General features: G+C 41.1%; 2 protein-coding genes across 4 annotated transcripts; both read right to left on the bottom strand.

Moving 5' to 3' along the window:
* Window positions 1-213: 213 nt before the first annotated feature.
* On the bottom strand, window positions 214-13839 carry LOC117511081 (gastrula zinc finger protein XlCGF52.1-like). 2 transcript variants are annotated; one of them, XM_034171041.1, is made up of 3 exons: window positions 13521-13839; window positions 12729-12780; window positions 214-2169 (listed from the first exon to the last, which is right to left on the bottom strand). In XM_034171041.1, exon 3 carries the CDS (start codon window positions 2102-2104, stop codon window positions 893-895), a length of 1212 nt encoding a protein of 403 aa, XP_034026932.1. In that variant the 5' UTR covers window positions 2105-2169; window positions 12729-12780; window positions 13521-13839; the 3' UTR covers window positions 214-892. The 2 variants fall into 2 exon arrangements, with proteins under 2 accessions (XP_034026932.1, XP_034026933.1); XM_034171042.1 differs by lacking the exon at window positions 12729-12780.
* Window positions 13840-14388: 549 nt separating this feature from the next.
* Window positions 14389-26475, bottom strand: LOC117511080 (zinc finger protein 135-like). Of its 2 annotated transcripts, none has more exons than XM_034171039.1 (2): window positions 26377-26475; window positions 14389-17315 (listed from the first exon to the last, which is right to left on the bottom strand). In XM_034171039.1, exon 2 carries the CDS (start codon window positions 17236-17238, stop codon window positions 15886-15888), a length of 1353 nt encoding a protein of 450 aa, XP_034026930.1. In that variant the 5' UTR covers window positions 17239-17315; window positions 26377-26475; the 3' UTR covers window positions 14389-15885. The 2 variants fall into 2 exon arrangements, with proteins under 2 accessions (XP_034026930.1, XP_034026931.1); XM_034171040.1 differs by having other exon boundaries at window positions 14389-17311; window positions 26373-26468.
* Between the last annotated feature and the right edge of the window lie 421 nt (window positions 26476-26896).

Below are 26896 nucleotides of genomic sequence, written 5' to 3'. Positions count from 1 at the left end.
AACAATGTCTTGGGGACACCTGGTTCACACCTGTTTGTTCCATAAAATTGATGAACTCACTGACTGAATGCCACACTACTATTATTGTGAACACCCCCTTTTCTACTTTTTTTTTTTTTGTTGTTTTTTTTTTTTACTAATAGCCCAATTTCATACCCTTAAGAGTGTGCATATCATGAATGCTTGGTCTTGTTGGATTTGTGAGAATCTACTGAATCTACTGGTACCTTGTTTCCCAGGTAACAATAAGAAATATACTCAAAACCTGGATTAATCTTTTTAGTCACACAGCACTACTATTATTCTGAACACTAGTGTAAGTATTAAAAAAATCACAGGAGATGTAGAGAACATGCATATCACTCATACAGCCTAGCAAGGTTTAGAAAATGCTCGAGCCGGTCACACCTGTGGGCGATGAGATAGCAATTTTTCGTCACACACTTGATTCAGGTCAGTATTAAATATGATTCTACACATTTCATGATGAAATATACAGTTTTAGTATACCAGACAGCACATTCCTTGTTTCACATTCATGGGAGATGTACTTTTATTCCCATGTCATGGCAGAAGAGTATTACAAGAGGGGGTACACAGTGATCAGTGTTAAAGGGGCTAAATTCAGACTGTTAATCATGAACACATTTTGTTGATTACAGAGCAGCATGGCATTAAAAATTTGGATGAAGGCAAGTGAAAATTATGTCATATAAACCTAAATATTAATTAGGTTAATGTAATCTTTTATGAAAGAAATCTATAATGGTTCAAACAAGCCTCAGATGTTTTATCCAAGCCTTTGACTTTTTTCCCCTGAGGACTTTTCCAATTTAAAAATACATAAAATAGCTAAATGGTTTCTCTCCCATGTGATTTTTCTCATGCATTTTCATTTAGTGTTGATTGTGAAATCTTCTAACACGTTCATTACAGCTAAATGGTTTCTCTCCTGTATGAAACTGTATACATTCTCAGCTGTGTGAATTCTCATATGGGTTGTAAGATGCGCTTTATCACTGAATATTTCAGCACACTCAATACAGCTAAAAGGTTTCTCTCCTGTGTGAATTCTCATATGTATCTTCAGTTTGTGCTGGTGATTAAATCTCTTCATACACTCATTACAGCTAAATGGCTTCTCTCCTGTATGACTCCTCATGTGTGTCTTCAGATTGATCTTTTGGCTAAACTTTTGACTGCAAACAGAGCAGCAAAATGGTTTCTCTCCCGTATGAATTCTCATATGAGTGTTCAGATTTCCCTTATGACGAAATGTTTTAGCACACGCAATACACTGAAACTGCTTTTCACCTGTATGAATTTTCATGTGTGTTTTCATTTTCCGCTTATCATGAAATCTTTTAGCGCACACTTTACAGCTGAATGGTTTCTCTCCCGTGTGAGTTCTCATGTGCGTCTTCAGGTACCATTTACCCAGATAACTTTTAGCACACTCAGGACAGCTAAATGGTTTCTCTCCTGTATGAATGCTCATATGCGCCTTCAGACTCCTTTTTTCACTAAATGTTTTGGTGCATTCACTACAACTAAACGGTTTCTTTGCTGTGTGAACCTTCATATGCCTCTTCAGGTAGCTCTTTCTGCTAAATCTTTGATCGCACTTGGAACAGGTAAATTGTTTCTCACCTGAGTGAATTCCTATATGTGCCTTCAGATTATCTTCGTTATTAAAGCTTTTTGAACACATGGGGCAGCCGAACTGCTTCTCAGCAGGATTGCATTTCACATTACTCTGAGCATTTAAACTTATCTGAGACTCAATGGCCTCTGTCCAATCATCACTGTCATCAGTCACAGATTCGGAATAATGTGTAGTTTTATCATTCAGGTTATCGACTTCTTGTGATGCCTCGCAGCCCTCTTCATCAGCTTCTGTTTTCATGTGGACTTCAGATGGATTTCTGGCTAAAGGCCCTTCCTCTCTGTTCTGCTCAGTCTGGTGTTGACCACATGAGATCTGAGGTTTCTTATCATTTTCCTTTTTCACAGAAAAGTAAAAAGGATGCTGAAAATGAAGCTGCTCTCGCTCCTGAGTGGTCCAGAGTTCCTCCTCTTCTTTAATTGGGATCTTTTGGTCCATACTGGTGACCCTACGCTGCTGCTTGAGTGGGAACTGTACCTTAATTACAAGGATGTGCTGAACATCTGCACAACACAAGAAACACAGGCATTAACACATTCATAAATAATGAAATGAATACAATTATGTACAGTATTCTTTAAAATCTGATCAATTTATCACAACTAAAACACCATTCTCATGTCAGAAAGTTCCTTTTTTTTCCAATTGCAAGGCTTCATGTGCAAAGCTACAGGCAAGCAATATCTCTTATGATTTAAATATTGTCTGCCATTTAAGATTGATAAGATGAACTTAATTCTGAAGGGAAATGTTTTGCAAGAAAAGTAGGAACAAAGGTTACAAAAAGTTATTTTCATAAAAACAGACTTGGTTGTCTTTTCAAATATCTGTCAGTGAACTGACGTGTACATGTAAGCCTTGACTAATAAATGATCAGCTTTTAGTTTGTTTGTCTTTATCAAAGGAAGTTCTATACATACTCGTATTAAATGCAGAAGGTAAAATGATTGTTAGTCTGTCATTTAAGTTTTGAAAATTATCACACCTTACTTGTGTGAAGCGCCTTGATTTGGCGCTATATAAATGAAATAAACTGAAATGACACAGCCCAAGGTTCAGTCATTCAACATTTTTGTAAATGCTGTATTTTTATATTCTACTTGATAGGCTGGAAAATCATTTTGGGATTACTGGGAATGCCCTTGTGTGGCTGATGTCATACTTGATCTCAATTAAACAGTCAGATTCTGTGGAGACTTTCAAGTCCAGTCTTAAGACGCACTTATTTTCCCTTTCGTATGGCTAGCATACTGATATAGTTTTGTTTTACGCTTTTTACTCTTTTAATTAATTTTATTAGGAAACGGAGCGGGCCGCGGCCTCAACTTTACCTAAATTCTTGGTCTTTTATTGAAGCTTAGGGCTAGTGGCCGGCGGTCACCTTTGTATTTCTTCTGTTTTCTTGTTGCTTAATGCTGGCAAATTATACAGTATTTCTTGTCTTTCTGATGCCTGATTCTGTTTTTTCTCTCTGTTTAAGGTGCAGCTCCATCCAGAGATGGGAGCTGTATTTGTGCTGGTGACCCTCCTGTCCTGTGCACCAACAGCATTTCCTGTATATTTGTTTTGTGAATTGTTCTGTCATTTGTGTCTATAGCATGGCCCAAGCAGAGGGTCACCCCTTTGAGTCTGGTCTGCTTGAGGTTTCTTCTTCAGAGGGAGTTTTTTTTCCTTACCAATGTTGCTCTGGGGGTTAGTAAGGTTAGACCTTACTTGTGTGAAGCACCTTGAGGCAACTCTGTTGTGATTTGGCGCTATATAAATGAAAATAAATTGAAAATTGAAAAATTCTCTATCCTGCTATCTTCTGCGGTTTCTGAATCGTGTTAAGATGTTTTGATTATTTTGTTTCACATTCTGTACTGACCTTGTTTGAAAAGGGAGGTGGGCGGATGGAGAAACTGCATTGTGATTGCTGGGGAACCACAAATGCATTCTTGGAAATGTGGTTTTAGCATGGCTAGCCCAAGATGTTTAAGTTCACACTGCAGCTGACAGCCCGGCTGGCTTGGGAACACCTCGGGGTTTCCCGGAGGAGCTGGGGGAGTTTTATGTGGATCGGTAGGTCTGGGCAGCTTTGCTTGAGCTGCTGCCCCCGCGACCCGACCCGACCCCGGATGAAGCGTTAGAAAATGGATGGATGGATGGACTATGCAGTTAATTGTCCTAAGCATAATGTATTTCATCTGAGTAGTGTGTGCACTAGTTCTGGAGAGTGAAATTATTGTTACTGAAGAAACTTTTTGTGCCCCTATGAACCTGAGAGCTGTGTTGTCTGGAGCCTTCATGCTTCTGGTAGGGTCTTCCATGGCAAATTGGTCTCAGGCAAGACGCCAGACTAAGAATGTTTTCCAAAGAAAAAATGAGGAAGAGGAAACATGACCCATCCCAGAGGAAGCCCGGGGCCCCAGTCTGGAGCCAGGCCTGATCGGAGGGCCCATCGGCAAACGCCTAGTGCCTGAGCTTGCCACAGAGCCCAGGCGGGCACAGCCAGAAAAGGCAACATTGACTTTCCATCTCCACCTTGTGGGCTCACCACACGCAAAGGGAACTGCTGGTGTCGGGTGCGCTGTTCCATGGGTGGAAGTGGAAGTCGAGGGCCTCGACAGTCCAGACCAGGGTAGCAGAGGCTAGTTCTGGGGGCATGGAACGTCACCTCGCAGTGGGGTAAGGAGCCGGAGTTTGTGCGGGAAGTGGAACACTACCAGTTACATGTGGTGGGCCTGGCCTCCAAGCACACCCTTGGCTCTGGAATCACTCTCCTTGATAGGGAATGGACCTTATTATTCTCTGAAGCTGCCCAGAGTGTGAGGCACCAGGTGGGTGTGGGGATAATCAAAGCTCCACTACTGAGTGCTGCTACGTTGGAGTTTACCCCAGTAGACGAGTGGTCGCTTCCCTGTGCCTTTGGGCGGCAGGGAGTGACAAATCTTGACTGTTGTTTGTGTGTCGGCACCAAGCAGCAATTCAGAGTATTCAGCCTTCTTGGAGTCCCTGTATAGAGCTCCAGTGGGGGACTCCATTCTTCTGCTGGGGGACTTCAACGCACATGTGGGCAATAGCAGAGGCACCTGGAGAGACGCGATTGAGAGGAACGGCCTCCCTAAACCTGAACGGTTGTTTGTTATTGGACTTCCGTGCTAGTCACGAGCTGTCTATAATGAACACCGTGTTCGAATGTAAGGATGCTCATAAGTGTATACATGGTACCAGAGCACCCTAGGCTGAAGGTCATTGATCGATTTTGTGATTATATCATCTGATCTGAGCCCACACGCTCTAAATTTTTTTTAAGCTTCGTTTTTCTCTCAAAGCTGCTGCTGTGCTTTCTGCTGCCTTTCTCTCCTTGACACACATGCGCAGTAGTGGTAATCCGGATCAGCTGTGGGAGCTCAAAAGTTTGGGGACATTTTAACCAAATTAAAGAGAAAAACGTGCAATGAAAAACCTGCAAGGCAGAACGTGCCTTCCACGGCAGTACAACGGTGATGCAGGTGCATCTGAGAAAGAACCACATTGCGGCTGATGCTGATGAAGAGGGACAGTCATCTCGGTAAGCTAATTAGCCGCTAACATTAACGTCTATAGCGAGGGTGCCCAAGTTCAGTCCTCGAGATCTACCTTCCTGACACTCAAGCCTGGTTCACACGACAGGATTTTAAAATTATCTTTAGGTTTCCAAAACCTAAGAGACCACACACGTGAAGATAAAAAAAAAAAAAAAATCATAGATCTGACAGGTTTTGTTGTACAGTGTGTGGTGTTCAGCCACATGGTAAGGACAACAACACTACACACGAACAGATTTCACACACGAACATTCCCAGCTCAGACAGGAAATCTCGTAAAATCTCTCGAGATTAAACGTGACTTCAGAGTAAAGAAACGGAGATACTTTGTGGACTATTTAAAACAGAGGGAAAAAAAACAATACAAAAAGAAAAAGAAAAGGCGTTCTGTATAGGAGTGGAGACAGTGTGACCACTGGACTTTCTGGTAAGTCAGAACAGCTGTTTTGATTTTAGATTTCGCTCCGTGTGTCTGTCACCTCGCTTTCTGATTGGCTGCACGTCACATTCAGCAGGCTGCGAGCTCATTTGTGGTCAGAGGACACAACGCACGCTGCGATAATGGGCCAAGAAAATCCAACATGTTGAATATCCCCGATTTGCGATCGGAGCGCCCCACACAACCTTCGCAGCGACCTTAAGATTGTCGAAAGGGGAAGATCGGGTCCGATATCAACATAATTATCCTGCCGTGTGAACCCGGCCTTAGCCTTAGTTGTCTCCCTGTTCCAACACACCTGAATCCAATGAAAGGAGCTTACTTTTATTGATGGCTGTAATTGTATACATTAACTATGCCAATTTCATTAGCCTTAGCACACATATGTTTTGTGTTTGCTGTAATGTTATAACAGCGATGTTGTGTTTGAATAGGAAATGTGATAATGCCAGTGTTTTATAATGCTACATTACAATGCTAAAAAAAATGTTCCTCTTCAATGGATGACTGTTACCAAGCCAAGCAAAATATCCTGACTGAAGCAATCTTGAACATGTTGGTGACTAACATGAGACCGAACTCACTTCACCAAAATGATGGAAAAGAAATGTGATATAACTTTTGATAAGGTCAGGCTCTCTCTTTCTCTCGCTCTCTGTTTCAATTTGCTTTATTGGCATGAATGTATTAAAACAATATTGCCAGCAATAACCCATAGCAAAATAATGTGCAAATATGGTTCCATTTACAGGTCAAATTTGGATCCATACATTTTCTACCATTGCACACTGCAAACCACGCACACACTAGTTGGGGCGGCGTTTAGCTAAACACGGCAGAGTTTGTTTTGGTGACGGACGATGATTTAAAGGAGCTAATTCTTTTAATACACAAAAACACCCATTCGCTACGTCCTAAGCCTTCTGGAGGCCTGAAGAGCTGTTAGGATGAAAACCTGGACAAATTTCTGATGCAATTTTTTTTTTTCCTGGATTGAGGAAGTAGTCTTTTTTTTTTTTTTTTTTCTTCAAACTACATCTGTTTTTCCATGTTGACTGAGAACAATTTTGGACTCCTATTTAAAGTTTGTGTTAGACTGTTGATGGCAAAGCAGCAGTGAGGCACACCAAAATGTAAGTCCCTTTTCTGTTGTTTATAAATTCATATAATATCAAATGACAAGGATCTATTTCAGCCATTATATAAAACAAATAATGAATGTTTTTACATTCTTTCAATGGAACAAATATTTAATTTGGCTCAATGAATGTATATTCAATCTTTAACGTCATGAAATATTCGTACCATTGAACACAAACGTTCATTATTTGTATATTGAAATCAGCTGGTTTGGTTTTGTCTCTAGCTTGCTTCTATCAGCCAGCTGTTAACTATCATTGCCTGCAATGATGAGATTCATACACCAAGCTTACCTGTAATAAACCATTGCACATGAAATTGACTTTATTGATGAATCTGACGCCTTTGAAATGTGACCAAAGTACATGTATTTGTACCGTCGATTTCTATTTACTCACTAGATGGAGGACCAGGGTGATTCGCTCATTCGCTGGCTGTTGCTAGAGCATCACCCTCTTGGTTAACATTTAACAACCAGGCATAAACAGAAATCGATGGACATGATCATTTTTTTAAAGTGTTTCACGATAAATCTGCATTTTCCGTGGTATTACATTCATTCAATCTCAGTCCCACATTTGTACAGCCAATACAGAAGAGGATCAGACTATTTATAAATGTTTATATACACACACACACACATATATATATATATATATATATATATATATATATATATATATATATATATATATATATATATATATATATATATATATATATATATATATATATATATATATATATATATATATATATATATATATATATATATATATATATATATATAAATGGACTTGAATGAATGTTAGTCCCAGTCCAGATGTTGTGACGAGTTCACCTGTAGTTATGAATTTTGTTTATACTATCCCTACCACTGAAGTCTTTATCAAAATAGAAAATATCACTTTGTCAAACAGAAACATGTATAAACACAATAAGTCTGCCACGACACAAGATACTAGTCTGAGCTAATTAATTTCATTTTGAATTTAAGATAAAGATGGGAAATAATTTCCGGACCAAGTTGAAAGAAATCTCTAAGCACTACACTGGGAATTACTATGGAGTAGATCAGTGATTTTCAACCTTTTTTGAGTCGCGGCACCCTTTTTATATTTACAAAATCCTGCGGCAGACCACCAACCAAAATAAATATTATAATGCTATTACCTCTGGTTTTGCGCAAAACCCAATTATCGCAATAGAAAATCAATACAGAAAACACCGCATTTTGAAAATCCTCAAGCATTTTGCGCTGTGATCTCAAGTAGGGCTGTCACGATTAGGAATTTCTGGAGACGATTAATTGTCAGACAAATAATTGCGATTGACGAATATATTGTCTATTTTTTTTTCTTTTTTTCCCCTTCTTTATATTCTACTATTGTAGTATAATTACACAACTCTGGAAGAACGTTTGGCTTCTGTGAGTGGAGAAACTGGGAATGGTGCAACATTTTTATTTTTATCTTCATTTTACATACAGTCCCAACTTTTTCTGATTTGTGGTTGTTTCTGTTGCATTTCTGAAATTGTTTCTCCTCATCAGTCACGTTTTGTGCTTCAACACTGCATTAAGCTCAAGATTGAACAAATAAATACCTTTGGAAAATAACAGCTGTTAAAGTTCAGATTTCTCACCTGCTTTTTGTGATCTCTGCGTCTGAACATTGTTTTTTTTTTTTTTGTGGCTCAGTTCATTCATATATTCTCATTTTTTAAATATGTTTTTAAAGATATTTGACCGTTTATTTCATCTCATGATATCATAAATTCAGCATACGACGCGCACATGGTGAGAACAGGACGGTAACGGCAGAATCACACCTTTAGAGAAAGTTCAGAGAGAAGTAAAGGCAGCTTCACGTTTCCGTTTTGTTAACGTTCACTCGGTTTACAATCCTCTCTCTGCTCCACGCTCGCTGCGCACTGAACGTGTCACGCCTGCATTCAGGAATCTCCCTCACCCACCCCCTCCCTCGCAGTCTGCAGACTGTTAACTCCGCGCACGCGCGCGCGCGCACACAGGCACAGACACACACACCGACAGCTCCGCATTTTAGACGGCACTGTTTTAATTGGCCGTCAGCCTCCTTGTTATTGTCCCGCCTTAAGACGAGAGCGAGGCTGCAGCACGTTTGACATCAGATTCTGAGTCGTTTTATGCTTTATGGATAAAATAAATAATTCACGGTAATCGCGAATATGAAAAATACCCACGGCACCCCTGAAGATCGATCACGGCACCCTAGGATGCCGCGGCACCCCGGTTGAGAATCACTGGAGTAGATCATACAGAAATTAATCTCACTTGTGTATATTCTTTTATCATGTACCTATGATACGCCAACGTGATTGGATAAAACACTAAAGAATAAATAGCAATACACCCTTTTCACAGACGGGTAATATTTTTCATACCACCTGAGTAATCAGCCAATCAGGTGTCACGTACAATTCTTTCCGCCTCGCTTAGAAAAGCATCGACGTAAATTGCGAAGGTGTTTTGCTTCTTTCATCATCCATCCACCTGAAGTTCCAAGCGCTGTTTCCTAAGCAAGGCAGAAAGAATTGTACGGCGGAAAGAATTGTACGTGACACCGGTCGGCATCACCGCGATTGCTCTCACTGCCTCCGATGCACTTACTGAGTCTGTGGGCTCGGTAAGCGCCGCAGCGGGCCACTCACAGCGCCCCCCTGTCTGCTGTGCCGAGCTGCATGCAGCAACAGGTCCAGAGACTACGCTCGCCGTTTTGATGCGCAGTGCCCACTGCATGGCCTCAGTAACCGCAGCCGCAGAGCTCCGTGGCCATGACTTAGATTCTTTGCGGGTACCGCATCCGTACCCCCGGAGGCAGTGAGCGAAGGGAGACCATGTGCATTGTGTTCTGCGTGCATTTATCATTTATAGGTATATGATAAAATCGTTATCAAGTTGTTTTACCAATGATTCAGAAAACCATACACCCTTCGGCCTTTGGCCTCAGGGTGTATGGTTTTCTTCAGGGTATATAAAGCCATATTCATTGGTCAACAACTTGATAACTGATAATATTAGTAGCAAAATACACAATGTCAAAGATGGTTAGTGACTGTCATGTCACTCACCAAACTGTGATTAAAAAAAACAAACATTTCCATTCTATGAATTTGCTCTTCCAGAAAATCTCAGGATGGAAAACCTGATGTGAAGAAAAAAAAAAACCTCAGGCTAATTAAAAAGGGATAAAGTGAGACTTCTAATTGAATTGCGAAATGAACGGGGAGATATTTCTGAAAACAAAGCATTCAGGCATTAAAACTGAAGTCACTACTTTACAGAATGCAGATCGACTAGAGGTGCACAATATATCCGGTTTAACTTGTTCACAGTGTAAATTTGACCAGTGGTAGAGATTTGGACTCCATCGACTAATCATGTTAACGCCCACAGAGTTTTTCGATCCAGGAAATCTCGTCTGTGAAGCACCTGTCTGCAGGGGGGGTGTTCTTCTGAGCTGAGGTGTGTCTCTCACTGAGATGAGTGAGACGCCTGAGTCAGTCAGTGATGATAGTCAGCACAGTCATGTGCAATATTTGTAAAGCTGTTTATTTCAGCGAATGCTACGGGCAGAGGCTCCGTCACAAACTGAATCAAACATTTAAGAACGCGCCACATGAAATGAAATAATGCAAGGCTTTTTTTTAACCGAAGCAGAAGCACAAAATCAGCCAGGAAACGACAATTTACCCAGACTGACTTCAAAGAGGAGTAAATTAAGTATTATTAATTATTTAGTGGTTTTGTGTTGTTTTGTAAATGAGGAAATGCTCTGAAAATACTTCATGTATTCAGAGTGGGTGTGCCATCTATTGTTCAAAAGATCAAACTTCAGCCATTGACCCAACAATAAATACAAATAAATACACTTATTTAATTATTTCACCAAAACATCAAATCTAGGCTTGATTGTAGCTGTAGTTTTGAGATCTGCACAATAAATGCTCTCAAAATTATATTAACTGTTTTTGGGGTTTTTTTTTTTGTTGTGGGTTATTATACTCAACAAAAATATAAACGCAACACTTTTGGTTTTGCTCCCATTTTGTATGAGATGAACGCAAAGATCTAAAACTTTTTCCACATACACAATATCACCGTTTCCCTCAACTATTGTTCACAAACCAGTCTAAATCTGTGATAGTGAGCACTTCTCCTTTGCTGAGATAATCCATCCCACCTCACAGGTGTGCCATATCAAGATGCTGATTAGACACCATGATTAGTGCACAGGTGTGCCTTAGACTGCCCACAATAAAAAAGCCACTCTGAAAGGTGCAGTTTTGTTTTATTGGGGGGGGGGGGGGGGGGGGGATACCAGTCAGTATCTGGTGTGACCACCATTTGCCTCATGCAGTGCAACACATCTCCTTCGCATAGAGTTGATCAGGTTGTCAATTGTGGCCTGTGGAATGTTGGTCCACTCCTCTTCAATGGCTGTGCGAAGTTGCTGGATATTGGCAGGAACTGGTACACGCTGTCGTATACGCCGGTCCAGAGCATCCCAAACATGCTCAATGGGTGACATGTCCGGTGAGTATGCCGGCCATGCAAGAACTTGGACATTTTCAGCTTCCAAGAATTGTGTACAGATCCTTGCAACATGGGGCCGTGCATTATCCTGCTGCAACATGAGGTGATGTTCTTGGATGTACAGTATGGCACAACAATGGGCCTCAGGATCTCATCACGGTATCTCTGTGCGTTCAAAATGCCATCAATAAAATGCACCTGTGTTCTTCATACATAACAGACGCCTGGACATACCATAACCCCACCGCCACCATGGGCCACTCGATCCACAACATTGATATCAGAAAACCGCTCACCCACACGACGCCACACACGCTGTCTGCCATCTGCCCTTAACAGTGTGAACTGGGATTCATCCGTGAAGAGAACACCTCTCCAACGTGCCAAACGCCAGCGAATGCGAGCATTTGCCCGCTCAAGTCGGTTACGACGACGAACTGGAGTCAGGTCGAGACCCCGATGAGGACGACGAGCATGCAGATGAGCTTCCCTGAGATGGTTTCTGACAGTTTGTGCAGAAATTCTTTGGTTATGCAAACCGATTGTTTCGGCAGCTGTCCGAGTGGCTGGTCTCAGACAATCTTGGAGGTGAACATGCTGGATGTGGAGGTCCTGGGCTGGTGTGGTTACACGTGGTCTGCGGTTGTGAGGCTGGTTGGATGTATTGCCAAATTCTCTGAAACGCCTTTGGAGATGGCTTATGGTAGAGAAATGAACATTCAATACACGACCAACAGCTCTGGTTGACATTCCTGCTGTCAGCATGCCAATTTCACGCTCCCTCAAATCTTGCGACATCTGTGGCATTGTGCTGTGTGATAAAACTGCACCTTTTAGAGTGGCCTTTTATTGTGGGCAGTCTAAGGCACACCTGTGCACTAATCATGGTGTCTAATCAGCATCTTGATATGGCACACCTGTGAGGTGGGATGGATTATCTCAGCAAAGGAGAAGTGCTCACTATCACAGATTTAGACTGGTTTGTGAACAATATTTGAGGGAAATGATAGTGTATGTGGAAAAAGTTTTAGATCTTTGAGTTCATCTCATACAAAATGGGAGCAAAACCAAAAGTGTTGCATTTATATTTTTGTTGAGTATATTTATCAATTTACCTTTGCTGAGGGACCCATTCAGAAACACTTAGAAGATAATTTTTACACTTACGTTTATATTGCGATATATACCATTACTGTGAAGGGATTCACTTTATACAGCGATATGAATTTTAGGTCATATCACCCAGCCCTAAGATCAAAACAAAAAAGTCATTTTTAACCTTTTTTCCAGCAATTTTAGTCATTTCCCCACATCATTAATATTACATATAATACTCACTTATGAAAGCTCACTCCACAGTCCTTTGTCAGCTTCTTGATGCACCCGATCGCTGCACAAAATGGCATTTTCAGATCACTTTAACCCAAGTTTAAGTAAGTGCATCGATTTCTATTTAATCGAATTCCTGATAACACGTAATAACACTAAGCAAGATTGCAGCTGCCTGGCAACAGCCCACGGGCTGTGTCTGTCTAGCGCAGGGGTGGGCAATTGTGCCATAAAGGGCCGAGACACTGCAGGTTTTCCGTGCAACCAATCGCCTCAGCAGGTGATTTCATTAAGGATCAGATGTTTCAGCAGGTGATTTCATTGACAACCAGGTGTTTATGTTCAGAGCAGAAGCTCATCAGCAACCCACCTGCTGAGGTGATTGGTTACACGGAAAACCTGCAGTGTCTTGGCCCTCGACGCCCACCCCTGGCCTAGCATATTAAACAGAAATCAATGAATGATTTGTAGAGTTTGGCGATGTTTTCATCGGCCAAAAACCGCCACCAGAGGGCGCTGGAGTAAAGTCCACGTCAACCCATCATGTGGAGTTGCCAGGAAGGGCATCCGGTGTAAAACTTGTGCCAAAACAATGGAGCAGCCAAATGAGCTTATGTTAAATGCGCAATAAAATAAATATGCCAAGATATCAGCACACCAAATTTGGTAAAAAACTAAGTTTCACACTCACACCTTCCTACTCATACAAATCAGATTTAGTAGGTTCAGCAGCACTGTACGTTGACCAGCTGTTTGACTAAATAACAGTAGTCACTAAGAAATAAGGACACAAATACTCACTCAGGCTCAGCGCCAGTCTTCTATATCTTCAGTCAGCAAGGTGGGGAAAAACAAAGACAACATCCATGAAGACAGCAGAAGCTGAAGTTGCTGTTTGCTGGAAATATCTCACTGCTAGGATACAACGCTAGCGTCCGGCTAGTTCGCACAAGAGCTAACCAGCTACAATGGAGAAGTAAAGCTTTCCTAATTGGTCCACCGGTTATCAAAGTCACTTCTAAAATATCGTAGAAGAGTTACTGGGGCTAACAAGCAAACGGTTATTGCAATACTTGACGAAAATAAATATTTTTCCTCCATCTCAAACTGACTCCGCCTTCCGCCGAGTTCACAGACGGGCGGTGGTCAAAGTACGTTGGTGCATTACAGCGCCTCAAGCGTTCCAGTTGAAAACTGCAACAACACTCAATTAATACAAACGAATAAAATGCTGCCCAAAAGCAGGCCATTCTTACGAAGCTCCAACCTGAGAAAACGGTTAATTATGTCTGCGGTTCTGAAACTTCAAGCTGGCCAGAGTCTCTTCTAAATTTCAATGAAGTTTGAAGCTCAGTGTGACAACACTAGAAGTTAAGAGCTGTTAAGCTTGTACCATGTACTTTTTACTGCTAAGTTAAAGCTTAAAAATGCTTGGGGGCAATGTCTGAAACAAGGTTCAAAGATTGATGAAGCCTTTGCAGTCCATCATTTTGGACAAAATAACCTAAATATCATGGCAACATTCTGTGATTTGTTTCTTTTCAGCAATTGGACCAAATGGCTGCGGTGACACCCCATACGAAAGACAGTAAGGTCAAAGGTGAAGAGGCCAGCCGGTGCTACTCATGGTTGCAATACGTTCAATCCGATCTTTACAAATGAAATAAGGGACGGCACAGGTAAGCTTTAATATGTTAACTGTGGTTTTCGCATAGCTTTGAGAAGCAACAAGCAGCCAAACAAAATTCATCTATGTGCACATTTTGTTGGAAAGCTGCCCTGTTGCACAGTAACATGCCCAAACTGGCAAAAAAAAAAAAAATTAAGAACGTCCAGTAAAATGTTTTCTCATATGAGGAATGTGAAGCACGAATATCAAATCTCGTAGGAGTACAGTAACGACTGACATTGTCCTCCATGCAGCTTGCCAGTTTTCAGCTCTGTATCATTAAAATTAGCAGTGGCAAATTAATATTGCCCCTGAATGACAATACAGTTTGCATAGCTAATCAAACATTGATTAAGAAGCAAAACAACTGTGCAGTGTGGTTTTTGTCAATAAAGTCACCTCACAAAACACTGGTCAAACATTTAACCACAGCCAAAGTAGTTTGTCATTTCTGGCCTATACTAATCTAATATATAAAGCTGACTGTGTGTGTGTTTGCTATGCACAGCCACAGTAATTAAGCAAGCCACACCAAACTTGCTATGGTCAGTGGGGCCCTTAGCTTGAATGCGTACGTGCGTGAACACACACATACGTGCTCAGCCTTATATATTAGATCACAACCCCCTCACTGGAGCCCTCATTTTTGCTGTTCACGTGGTACTCTGGTCAGGTAGCAAGCATCACACTTAACTTACTATGTAGTAGCGGCTGGCTAGGGTGCACTTTAATTACAATCTGAATGGGCCAGTGTGCCGTGTGCTCATTAAAGCTCACATTTTTTTAAATTAAAATGTACCTGGTGTGTATCACCTTTTATCATCATTCACTTGAGTCTCATGAATGTCACAAATTGCTCTATGAAAATTAATGACAATATACACACAATGCAATACAACTTACTACACCTTAACTAAAGTGACATGAAATATACAATGACACGGCTTAAACTTCATCTCTATTACCAGTGCCTAGAACGGATAACTCAGCTAATCAATTTTATAAGACAAGGATCAGCATATATACTAATAAAAAAACACTTTAAAATGCCATTACAAGCACTTATTATGCTCCAGCAAATAAATCAAATGCTTACATACATTTAGGTAGGCAAGAGCTTCTATGAGTCATATACAGTAGTACATACAATTTTCTGAAAATGGGGAAAAAAATCAAATTACTTGTACATTTAAAGCCATTATCAAATAAAAGAAAAAACAGTGATATTGATAAGTAAAACCAGAGATTCAAAGCTAATCAACTCATTTCTGACTACTACAGAAAGTCGTCTGGGTGAGTTGAGCTTTTGTGTGAATCCCCTCCCCATCGCTGCTATTTTCCTCTGTTCACTTAATCTACTTGCTTCACACTCTGGCCTGTTTTTTCTTCTCCTGAACATGTTACATGGATGAATTAATAAATGATTATTGTTTCTTGTCTCGAGTGTCATGACTGCAACCAAACATTTAACCACAGCCAGAGCAGATGCAGAGTTCCTCACATGTGAATTCTTGAGCATGCAGCAAGGGCTAGTTTCTCTGCTGTGTGAATTCTCATATGGGCCACAAGAGTCATCTTTTTGCTAAAGCTTTGGCTGCACTCAGAACAGCTAAACGGTTTCTCCCCCGTGTGAATTCTTATGTGGGTTTTAAGATGGCTGCTTTTTCGAAATCTCTGTCCACAATCGGCACATTTGAATGGTTTCTCTCCTGTATGAATTCTCATATGCACAGTAAGGTTCCCCTTGTCGCTGAAACTTTTATCACACTCCATACAGCTGAAAGGTCTCTCACCTGTGTGAATTCTCATGTGTGTTTGCAGACTGCCCTTTTGACTAAATCTCTGATTGCAATCGGGACAACCGAATGGTTTCTCTCCCGTGTGAACTCTCATGTGTGTCTTCAGGTGGCTGCTTTTCCGAAATTTCTGTCCACATTCAGAGCAACTGAATGGTTTTTCTCCTGTGTGAATTTTCATATGCGCCTTCAGAATCCCCTTACCACTAAACCTTTTAGCACACTCAGTACAGCTAAATGGTTTCTTTCCCGTGTGATTTCTCATGTGTCTGTTTAGTTTACTCTTGTGCCTAAACATTTTGCTACATAGAGAACAGCTAAATGGTTTGTCAGCAGCATGACATTTCACATTACTTGAAGCGTTATCATCAGTCTTCTGAGAAGACTCCCGGGTCTCCATCCAGTCATCACTGTTGTCTGTGTCAGGTTCCGAAGACTCTGAAGACTCATATGCATCTGGTTGAAAAGGACAATCTGGATCAAAGCTGTTGACATCTCCTGATCCTCCACAGTCCTCTCCAACAGAGTGTGTTTTCAAGTCTTCATCTGTGTTTGAGATCAGCTCGTTTTCATTTTTCACAGAGACAACAGTGATTGGGAAGTGGGTAATATCAGCTTCATCCACATTAATAAGATGCCCTTCCTCATTCTTTTCCTTAATTGTTGTGGGATGTGCAGTGGAGCTGAATTCTTTGTTTGCAGATTTAGATCTCATTTTACTTTTAGAGACAACAGTTTTCTGGATACTGAAACTTGCCTGACACTTCTTGGTATCTGTCCAGTCATCACTGTCATCAGTCTCAGGTTCTGAAGTATCTGATGTTTTGTCGGTATCTTGTTGCAAATGAACACCTGGATCCAAGTGATTGCTTTGACTAAACTGGGAGAACTGAGGCTGCTCTTCCTCATCTTCACTCTTCACAGTGATAACAGTGAATGGGAAGGTGCTGACATCAGCTTCATCCAGATCTTGAAGATGCTGTTCTTTGAAACTGGCCCAGGGTTCCTCTTGTTCTTGTTTAATTGGTGGAGCAACTGGGTCCTTCTTTTCCATACTGGAGATCCAATTCTGCTGGTCAACTGGCACCACGTAACCTCTTCTTTACTCACCAAATACTGCTGAACATCTGCAAGAAACAAACACCCATTAACACACAAAAAGTAAACAATAATAATAATAATAAAAAGATTTGGGTGCTGATTGGCAAGTAGTCATCTGCTGCAGCCAGATAAAAGGTGGGCACCCCCTGGATCAACTGCATCGTGCTCAGAGAAACGCACCACATTACCAAAATTTCACAGCTGACATTCCCTCACAATATGCTTCATCATAGTCTCTGTAACTAACTACTTGTATGACACAAAGTCATTCCAGGGGTACCCAAGGGTCCTCCAAAGACACCTGGTACCAAAGACATCTAGTCTTCACCTTTGGTCACTGGTTATCATCGAACTCATCAATGGCTCTGTTGTACTTTTCCATCTGATGCAGGTGCCGTCAGCCTACTGTTGTGTAAGGCGCCCAACTGCATTCTGGGAGCAACTTGGGGATCAAGGACCTTCCTCAAGGGTACCTTAGCAAGTTACTCATGTGATAGGGACAGGGATGTGAAATGAAAATTGTTAAATCCAAGGAAAATTCGCAGCCCCTGAGGAGCCGGGGTCTAGGGCCTTGCGGAGCCCTAGAAACCAAATTAAATTTTCATCTACTGATACATTTTCAACATCTCCTGGAAGAACAAATCTCAAAATTAGTGCATATTTAAATGATCCTAGATTCAACCTTTCATTTGAACCGTCAATGATCATGTTGAAATAACAGAATATGACGTGGAAGTAGGACCTGGTATGATTTTCCTTTTAATTGTAAACCAAATTATGCATTAACTCAGAACAATTAAATGACATGAAATTCATGAAGACTGAAAAGACTGTTAAAGTATTTCAAAAACCAGAGCTAAAGCTTGTAGAATATTTTAAAAATCAGGGTAAAATATCAATAACATACCTTATAGTAAAAAGCCACACATTCTTGTGTAAATTCCTGTAAATCCACTCAAAGCCACAATGTCTTTTTTCCCATGAAAAAAGTCTACATTAATAAAAACTAATTTACACTCAACAAAAATATAAACGCAACACTTTTGGTTTTGCTCCCATTTTGTATGAGATGAACTCAAAGATCTAAAACTTTTTCCACATACATAATATCACCATTTCCCTCAAATATTGTTCACAAACCAGGCTAAATCTGTGATAGTGAGCACTTCTCCTTTGCTGAGATAATCCATCCCACCTCACAGGTGTGCCATATCAAGATGCTGATTAGACACCATGATTAGTGCACAGGTGTGCCTTAGACTGCCCACAATAAAAGGCCACTCTGAAAGGTGCAGTTTTATCACACAGCACAATGCCACAGATGTCGCAAGATTTGAGGGAGCGTGCAATTGGCATGCTGACAGCAGGAATGTCAACCAGAGCTGTTGCTCGTGTATTGAATGTTCATTTCTCTACCTTAAGCCGTCTCCAAACGCGTTTCAGAGAATTTGGCAGTACATCCAACCAGCCTCACAACCGCAGACCACGTGTAACCACACCAGCCCAGGACCTCCACATCCAGCATGTTCACCTCCAAGATCGTCTGAGACCAGCCACTCGGACAGCTGCTGAAACAATCGGTTTGCATAACCAAAGAATTTCTGCACAAACTGTCAGAAACCGTCTCAGGGAAGCTCATCTGCATGCTCGTCGTCCTCATCGGGGTCTCGACCTGGCTCCAGTTCGTCGTCGCAACTTCGCACAGCCATTGAAGAGGAGTGGACCAACATTCCACAGGCCACAATTGACAACCTGATCAACTCTATGTGAAGGAGATGTGTTGCACTGCATGAGGCAAATGGTGGTCACACCAGATACTGACTGGTACCCCCCCAATAAAACAAAACTGCACCTTTCAGAGTGGCCTTTTATTGTGGACAGTCTAAGGCACACCTGTGCACTAATCATGGTGTCTAATCAGCATCTTGGCATGGCACACCTGTGAGGTGGGAAAAAGTTTTAGATCTTTGAGTTCATCTCATACAAAATGGGAGCAAAACCAAAAGTGTTGCGTTTATATTTTTGTTGAGTATACATTGTTGTGTAAATTCATGTAGCCTAAATTCATTCAAAGCCACAATGTCTTTTTTTTCAATGAAAGAAAGTCTAGATTAATGAAAGAAAAAAGGCACATAATCTTTTCTGAAATTCTGTTTGAAGAACACAATGTTTATTTTACAGAGCGACAAAAAAATTCTTACCAGTTCGCTTTTCCCGTTTATCTTTCAGGTGTGTTCATGAAGCCAGCAACCATTTCACCGATTCTTGTCCTTATCAGACTTTTTCAAACCGTCTTTCTCGCCATCTTCTCTCTGTCTGATGTCGCTCCATGACACAGACATGCTGCAAAATTCTTCTTTTAAAAACTTGAAAGTTCTAAAAGTTTGCGATGTCCACATGCTACGTTTAGCTAAGCTTCACACAGGAGCCACACAGCGTCACCGCAGCAACCAACCAGTCCTGCTTTACGACAACTGTCGCAACAGCCAGGCTTTGAGTGGCATTTATTCTCCTCGAAACTCCGCGGATCTGAGGAAACTGATTTGTATCTGTAACACACAGATGAGTGTCCGCAGACTTATAAAACTTGCATGATGTCGTAAAAAAAAAAAAAAAAACGCTTTGCGATAAGCATTTTAAAAACTCAGTAATGATCACGATTAAAGAGTACAACACTAACACCCCCGCCTCCCTCCCCATGATGAAATCCGCAGAATCCCGCGGATCCGCAGAGTTTTCACAGCCCTGTAGGGATTTAAACCGAGGATCCTCTCATCACAAACCCCACCTTTCTAACCTCCAGAGTCTGTAGTCCCGGCAACCATCTCCTCAGACAACCATACAGTAAGACAGGAAGTAGCAGGGCCATAAAGTCAAACACCTTTGTTCTCTTCAAAGAAGAAAGGCCTTTATTGTCATCATACATAAGAAAACATGCAATGAAATTTGTGCTCCGTATGGAACCCATCCTTATGCCTGGTTCACACGGCAATATAATTAGGTTGATATCGGACCTGCTCTTCCGACAATCTTAAAGACGCCCCAACTATCATGATGGCGCTAAAGATAATCTTATCAAATATTCCTGCCGTGTGTGGTGCGTTAAAAGCACTCCAGTCTGCTTGGAAGGACGTCAGGAGCGCTCAGACTGCAAAACAGAGATATTCAGCATGTTGGATCATCTTGACCTGATATTGAAGTGTGTGGTGTCCCCCGACCACAAACGAGCATGCAGCCTGCTGAATGTGACATGTAGCCAATCAAAAAGTGAGGTAATGGAAGCACGGGGCAGAATCCAAAATCAAAACGGCTGTTAAGGCACACCAGAAGGTCATGTGGTTGCGCTGTCTCCACTCCTTTAACAAACAACTTTTTTTTTATTGTTTTTTTTTTCTCTGTTAGAAATAGTCCACAAACTATCTCTGTTGCTTCTTCTCAACCACCATGTTTGTTTACTCTGAAGTCACATTTAATATCGAGAGGTTTTGCAAGATTTCATGTCTGACCTGGGAATGTACGTTGTAAACTCTTCATGTGTGGTGTGTTGTCTTTACCGTGTGGCTGCACACCACACACTGTACGACCGAAACTGTTATATCTATGATTTTTTTTTATCTCCATGTGTGTGGTCTCTCAAGTATTGGAAACCTACAGACAATTTTAAACTCTTGCCATGTGAACCAGGCTTTAGAAACAATCCAACTACTTGGAGGAGTGCAGCCACAGTCGGGCACCCGGGAGCCAACTCCAGATGTAGAGACACTGTTTTGGTCGGGCAAAGAAAGAAGCAGGCCCTAAACGAACATGTTTTTTTTTTTTTTTAATAGTGGGAGGAAACGCATGCAGATACGGTGAGAACAAGCAAATGCCACACAGAAAGGACCAGATAGGAAGTGATCCAGGACCTTCTGTGAGGCAGCAGTGCTAACCACTAAGCCACGATGCCCCCAGGAGGTTGACATGTGGGGCTCTAAGCAGGGGAAATATTCACCCTGAAATATCAGGAACTGACAGAATGTGCACTTTTATATCATTCACATCAGTGAGTGTGTGCCGTGTCTTCTTTACACTGCCCTGTGCTAAGGGCTGGGAGCAGCTTGAAGTCCACTGAGATCCAAACCTGACACCCACTGACTTTATTTGACTTTTGCCAAGTACTATGCCTGTTTGGTGAGTACTAATGCATCCTGAAAGTGGTATATAAATAAAATTGTCTTCCCTCTCATGAGTCATTAGGCTGAGAATTTTTGATGCACATGAAACTTAGACACACTCTGTAGCGTGTTTTTAAATTTGTTTTAAAATGTTTTCAACGATTCTTCAATAAAGCTTTTGAATGCAAAACCACTGAACAGGTTTTAGGTTCACTAAGCCAGTATTCTTTCCAAGTTAATTTCATTTATATAGTGCCAAATCACAACAGAGTTGCCTCAAGACACTTCACACAAGTAAGGTCTAACCTTACCAACCCCCAGAGTAACAGTGGTAAGGAAAAACTCCCTCTGTGGAAGAAACCTCAAGCAGACCAGACTCAAAGGGGTGACCCTCTGTTTGGGCCATGCTCCAGACATAAATTACTGAACAATTCACAAAACGAACATACAGGAAACGCTGTTGGTGCACAGGACAGGAGCGTCGCCAGCACAAATACAACTCCCATCTCTGGATGGAGCTGCACCTTAAACAGAGAGAAAAAAAACAGAATCAGGCATCAGAAAGATAAGAAATGCTGTATAATTTGCCAGCATTAAACAACAAGAAAACAGAAGAAATACTAAGGTGATCGCCAGCCACTAGCCCCGAGCTTCACTAAAAGACCCAGAATTTAGGTCAAGTTGAGGCTGCGGCACGCTCCGTTTCCTAATAAAATTAATTAAAAGCGTAAAAAGCGTAAAACAAACCTATACCAGTATGCTAGCCATATGAAAGGGAAAATAAGTGCGTCTTAAGTCTGGACTTGAAAGTCTCCACAGAATCTGACTGTTTTATTGATGCAGGGAGATCATTCCACAGAGCAGGGGCACGATAAGAGAAAGCTCTATGACCTGCAAACTTCTTATTCACCCTAGGGACACAAAGTAGTCCTGCACCCTGAGAACGCAAAGCCTGGGCCGGTACGTAAGGTTTAATAAGGTCAGCTAGGTAGGGAGGTGCCAGTCCATGAACAATTTTATAGACTAGTAGCAGAACCTTAAGTGAACCTTAACAGAACCTTAACCTAAAGTGTTCTATTTTCTTCTCAAAGTAATCCAGGAAATCTTGTGCTGTAAAAGGAGAGCGAACTACAGGTGGTTGTCTATGAATAAGTGTTGCCACCGTGTCGAACAAGAACTTTGAGTTGTGCTTGTTTTTGTTGATCAAATCAGAGTAATAGGCCCGCTTTGTAGCCAGTAATGCATGCTTATAGTATAAAACAGTATCACGCCACGCAAGGTAGAATACTTCTAATTTTGAACAACGCCATTTCTGTTCTAGACCTCTTGACTTATGCTTGAGGTCACGTAGGTATTCACTAAACCAAGGTGACTGTGATTTGGGGGAGCGTGGTTTTAACACAGGTGGCGCATTCATGTCGAGTGTAGTTTTGAGCACTGAGTTTAAACTATCCACAAGACTGTCTACTGATTGGGTATTTGCCAAATGTGAAGCTAAGACATCAGGCAGTCTAGCTTCAAGCTCAGTCTTAGTTGAGGAGTTGATGCATCGCCGTAGTGATATACAAGGTTGTTGTTCTACTAAACACGGCAGCGAAACTGTAAACTTAATAAATGAGTGATCAGAGACCACTGATGTAAGAGGCATGATGTCAATATTCATGACAGCAATACCAAGTGCAAGAACCAAATCCAGGGTATTTCCACTAATGTGTGTCAAGTCCCGAATGCATTGCTGAAATCCTAATGCATCCACAATTTCCATAAATGATTTGCAGAGGGGATCAGAAGGCCTATTTATATGAACGTTAAAGTCACCAATGATCAGAATGTTATCTGCACTAGTTGACAAGTTAGAGATGAACGCACCAAATTTATCTAAGAATTCAGAATATGGGCCAGGAGGCCTATATACAGTGACAAAGTAATACGGCTGATTTTTATACTTCTGACCTTGGCAATGTGTAATATCCTGAGCAGAGCGGAGAATCAGAGGCTCAGATGAGTTATATTTGTGACCCCCAACAGCTAATAAGCTAAGCCTAGATTTATAAATAAGAGCAACACCCTCGCCTTGCTTTGCATCACGAGGGACGTGACTAAATGTACATGCTGGTGGGCAGGCTTCATTTAAGGGGAGGACAGCTGTAGGTTTAAGCCAGGTTTCACATAACCCAATCATATCTAAGTGCTGATCAATAATTAGATCATTAATCAACAATGATTTTGAGGACAGTGATCTTATGTTAATGAGACCCAGACTAAGGACCTCAGTGGGGTTGACAGTTGAACTGTTTAGACTTAGGGGTGGTTCCAGATTAGCATATATAAGATGCCTAGAAGTAGGTTTAGGTTTGAAACATTCCATGCACGTTGTAGGTAGCAGACACGAAATCTTTGCTATTGCTGGAACAATCACTGGGCCATCCTCAATTTCAACATCATCCAATGTAGTAATGGGTATTAAGTTTGCAAAGCATATCCCTCTATGATTTTTATGGACACGTCTACGGAAGCAGGCCACAGTCTCAACTTGTTGAATTTCCCTCCCTAGCAGATAAACTGCACTATCACCATAGAGGATTTTCTGCACCAATTTCTTGCAGGGTGTCTAATCACCTGTTCCGTGGCCTGCTGTAAATTCCTAATGTTACCCTCCTTGTAGAGCTCTATCTATGTTCGCAGACAAGATGGCGGCGCCTTCCCCAGTGGGGTGGAGGCCATCCGGCATCAGCAAGCCACGGTGGCCCCAGTATTAATGAAATAAAGTGTGTTGATGTCAGATTTGTGTTTTTTCAAAGCAAACAGTTTTAGTTTAGGTCATAATTAAATATTTCATATTACAAATCTACAGAAATTTGTGTAAAAACATTCCAATCAATCATGAGGCAATTTACGGTGCATCTGGAAAGTATTCACAGCGCTTCACTTTTTCCACATTTTCTTATGTTAGTCATTCCAAAATTCCCTCAGAATTCTACTCACAACACCCCATAATGACAAGAAACAAGTTTTTTTGTGCAAATTTATTAAAAAAAAAAAAAAAAAAAAAAAAAAAAAAAAAACTAAGAAATCACATGTACATAAGTATTCACACCCTTTGCTCAATACTTTGTTGATGTACCTTTGGCAGCAATTGCAGCCTCAAGTCTTCTTGAATAAGATTCTACAAGCTTGGTGCACCTATCTTTGGGCAGTTTTGCCCATTCCTCCTTGCAGCACGTCTCAAGCTCAATCAGCTTGGATGGAAGCGTCAGTGCACAGCCATTTTCAGATCTCTCCAGAGATGTTCCATCAGATCCAGGTCTGGACTCTGGCTGGGCCACTCAAGAAATTGTCCTGAAGCCACTCCTTTAATATCTTGGCTGTCTGCTTAGGGTCATTGTCCTGCTGAAAGAAGAATGGTCACCCCAGTCTGAGGTCAAGAGCGCTCTGGAGCAGGTTTTCATCCAGGATGTCTCTGTACAATCCTGCATTCATCTTTCCCTCAATCCTGACTAGTCTCCCAGTTCATGCTGCTGAAAAACATCCCCACAGCATGATGGTGCCACCACGCTTCACTTTAGGGACGGTGCCTGGTTTCCTGAAACATGACACCTGGGATTTACGCCATAGAGTGCAATCTTTGTCTCATCAGACCACAGAATTTTGTTTCTCATGGTCTGAGAGTCCTTCGGGTGCCTTTTCGCAAACTCCAGGTGGGCTGCCACGTGCCTTTCACTAAGGAGTAGCTTCCGTCTGGCCACTCTACCATACAAGCCTGATTGGTGGATTGCAGACATGGTTGTCCTTCTGGAAGGTTCTGTCTCCACAGAAGAATTCTGGAGGTCTGACAAAGTGACCATTGTGTTCTTGGTAACATCTCTTACTAAGGTCCTTCTCCCCCATTAGTTTATGATCTTATATGTAGACAGGTGTGTGCCTTTCCAAATCATGTCCAATCAACTGAATTTACCCCAGGTGGACTCCAAATAATCTGTAGAAACACCTCAAGGAAGATCTGTGGAAACAGGATGCACCTGAGCTCAATTTTGGGCTTCATAGCAAAGGCTGTGAATACTTAGGTACATGTGATTTCCTAGGGTTTTGTTTTATTTGTAATAAATTTGCAAAAATCAAAACCAAAAAAAACCAAAACGTTTTCACATTGTCATTATGGGGTATTGTGCGCAGACGTTTGAGGAATAAAAGAATTTCATTCATCTGGGAATAAGGTGTAACACATAACAAAATGTGGGAAAAGTGAGGCACTGTGAATACTGTTTGAATGCATTGTAACTAATGATACATATTTTACATTTGTTATATTTCATGTCATTTTGTGTTATGGACAGGATGCATAAATAAACATTTTAAAGGTTATAAACACATTAATAGTTTATGGATATAACATTTGCTCCCTTCTTCAAAACTGACTTCAACACGCCAATGATTTTATTACGTCCTTGGTGGACAAAAAAAATCCTACAGTAACACATTAATATTCAGAATGGTGTTGGTAATATCACACGATATTAATAAAATTAGGACTGTATTTGCAAGAAATGGGCCTAGAAATTGCCCAAAACCTGCAATTACGAATAGTGAGGTCGAAAGTGACTAAATACTGCCCCCTACATGCGTTATGGCACTCTTAAAGTGAAACGGACAAGTTAAATATTAGCAAATCGGGTTCAGCCTCGTTTTAAAGCAAATTCGTAGAAAGGAATAACGTAATTAAAATTTACAATGCATTAAAATAGTTGGTATTTGCCAGCAATGTAGGCACAAGCGGCATACTTGTGAAAGCAATTGCTTCGGTCAGGGTTTGTAACCAGTCTTTTAGCTAGTTAGCTCACTGCTAAATTAATGAGATTATCAAGGCAATTGTTTTAATACATAGTCACATACGCCACTGAAATGTTCCGAGAGTTACCAAATTTATGTGTCTTACCGACGAAAAAGTTAAGTCAAAAGATATCTTCTTTTAATCCATATTATACTGTCCTCACTGCGGCCTCGTATCTATGCTAATACACGTATTAAGCATAGACAAACTGTACACTACCCCGGACAGCAGCTCAATGTTCACGGTAGTTTTGGTCGCCATCTTGTGATGGTAAGTCACTGGATGTTCCTGGTGTTTCAAATTGATGTTTTGTAAATGAAATTATTTGACATGTCAGTAATATGCGGTAATGATATTACTACTACCACTACTATATGATGATATTGACACTTTGACAACCTCTAACACTACTATTAGTTAATTAATTAATTCGTTTTCTGCTGATTATCCAATTCTGTGGTGGCTGCAGACTACAAATATTACAAATATTACTACTAACAGCAAATCTGAGGTGGATCTGCATGTTGATTTGGCGCAAGTGTTATGCCTAATGCCCACGCAACTCCACATTACATGGAGAGAAGTGGCAGGGGTGGGGTTTAATAATGATTAAGATGATGATACTGCTA

Source organism: Thalassophryne amazonica, chromosome 5 (genome assembly GCF_902500255.1).
Source record: "Thalassophryne amazonica chromosome 5, fThaAma1.1, whole genome shotgun sequence".
In the NCBI taxonomy this organism is placed as follows: domain Eukaryota; kingdom Metazoa; phylum Chordata; class Actinopteri; order Batrachoidiformes; family Batrachoididae; genus Thalassophryne; species Thalassophryne amazonica.
Note: the sequence above shows the minus strand (reverse complement) of the source record. Positions and strands in the feature narration are given on the sequence as shown.

Coding starts and splice junctions, on each gene's coding strand:
- LOC117511080 (XM_034171039.1), bottom strand. CDS start 17,238: ATGGAAAAGAAGGACCCAGTTGCTCCACCAATTAAACAAGAACAAGAG.
- LOC117511081 (XM_034171041.1), bottom strand. CDS start 2,104: ATGGACCAAAAGATCCCAATTAAAGAAGAGGAGGAACTCTGGACCACT.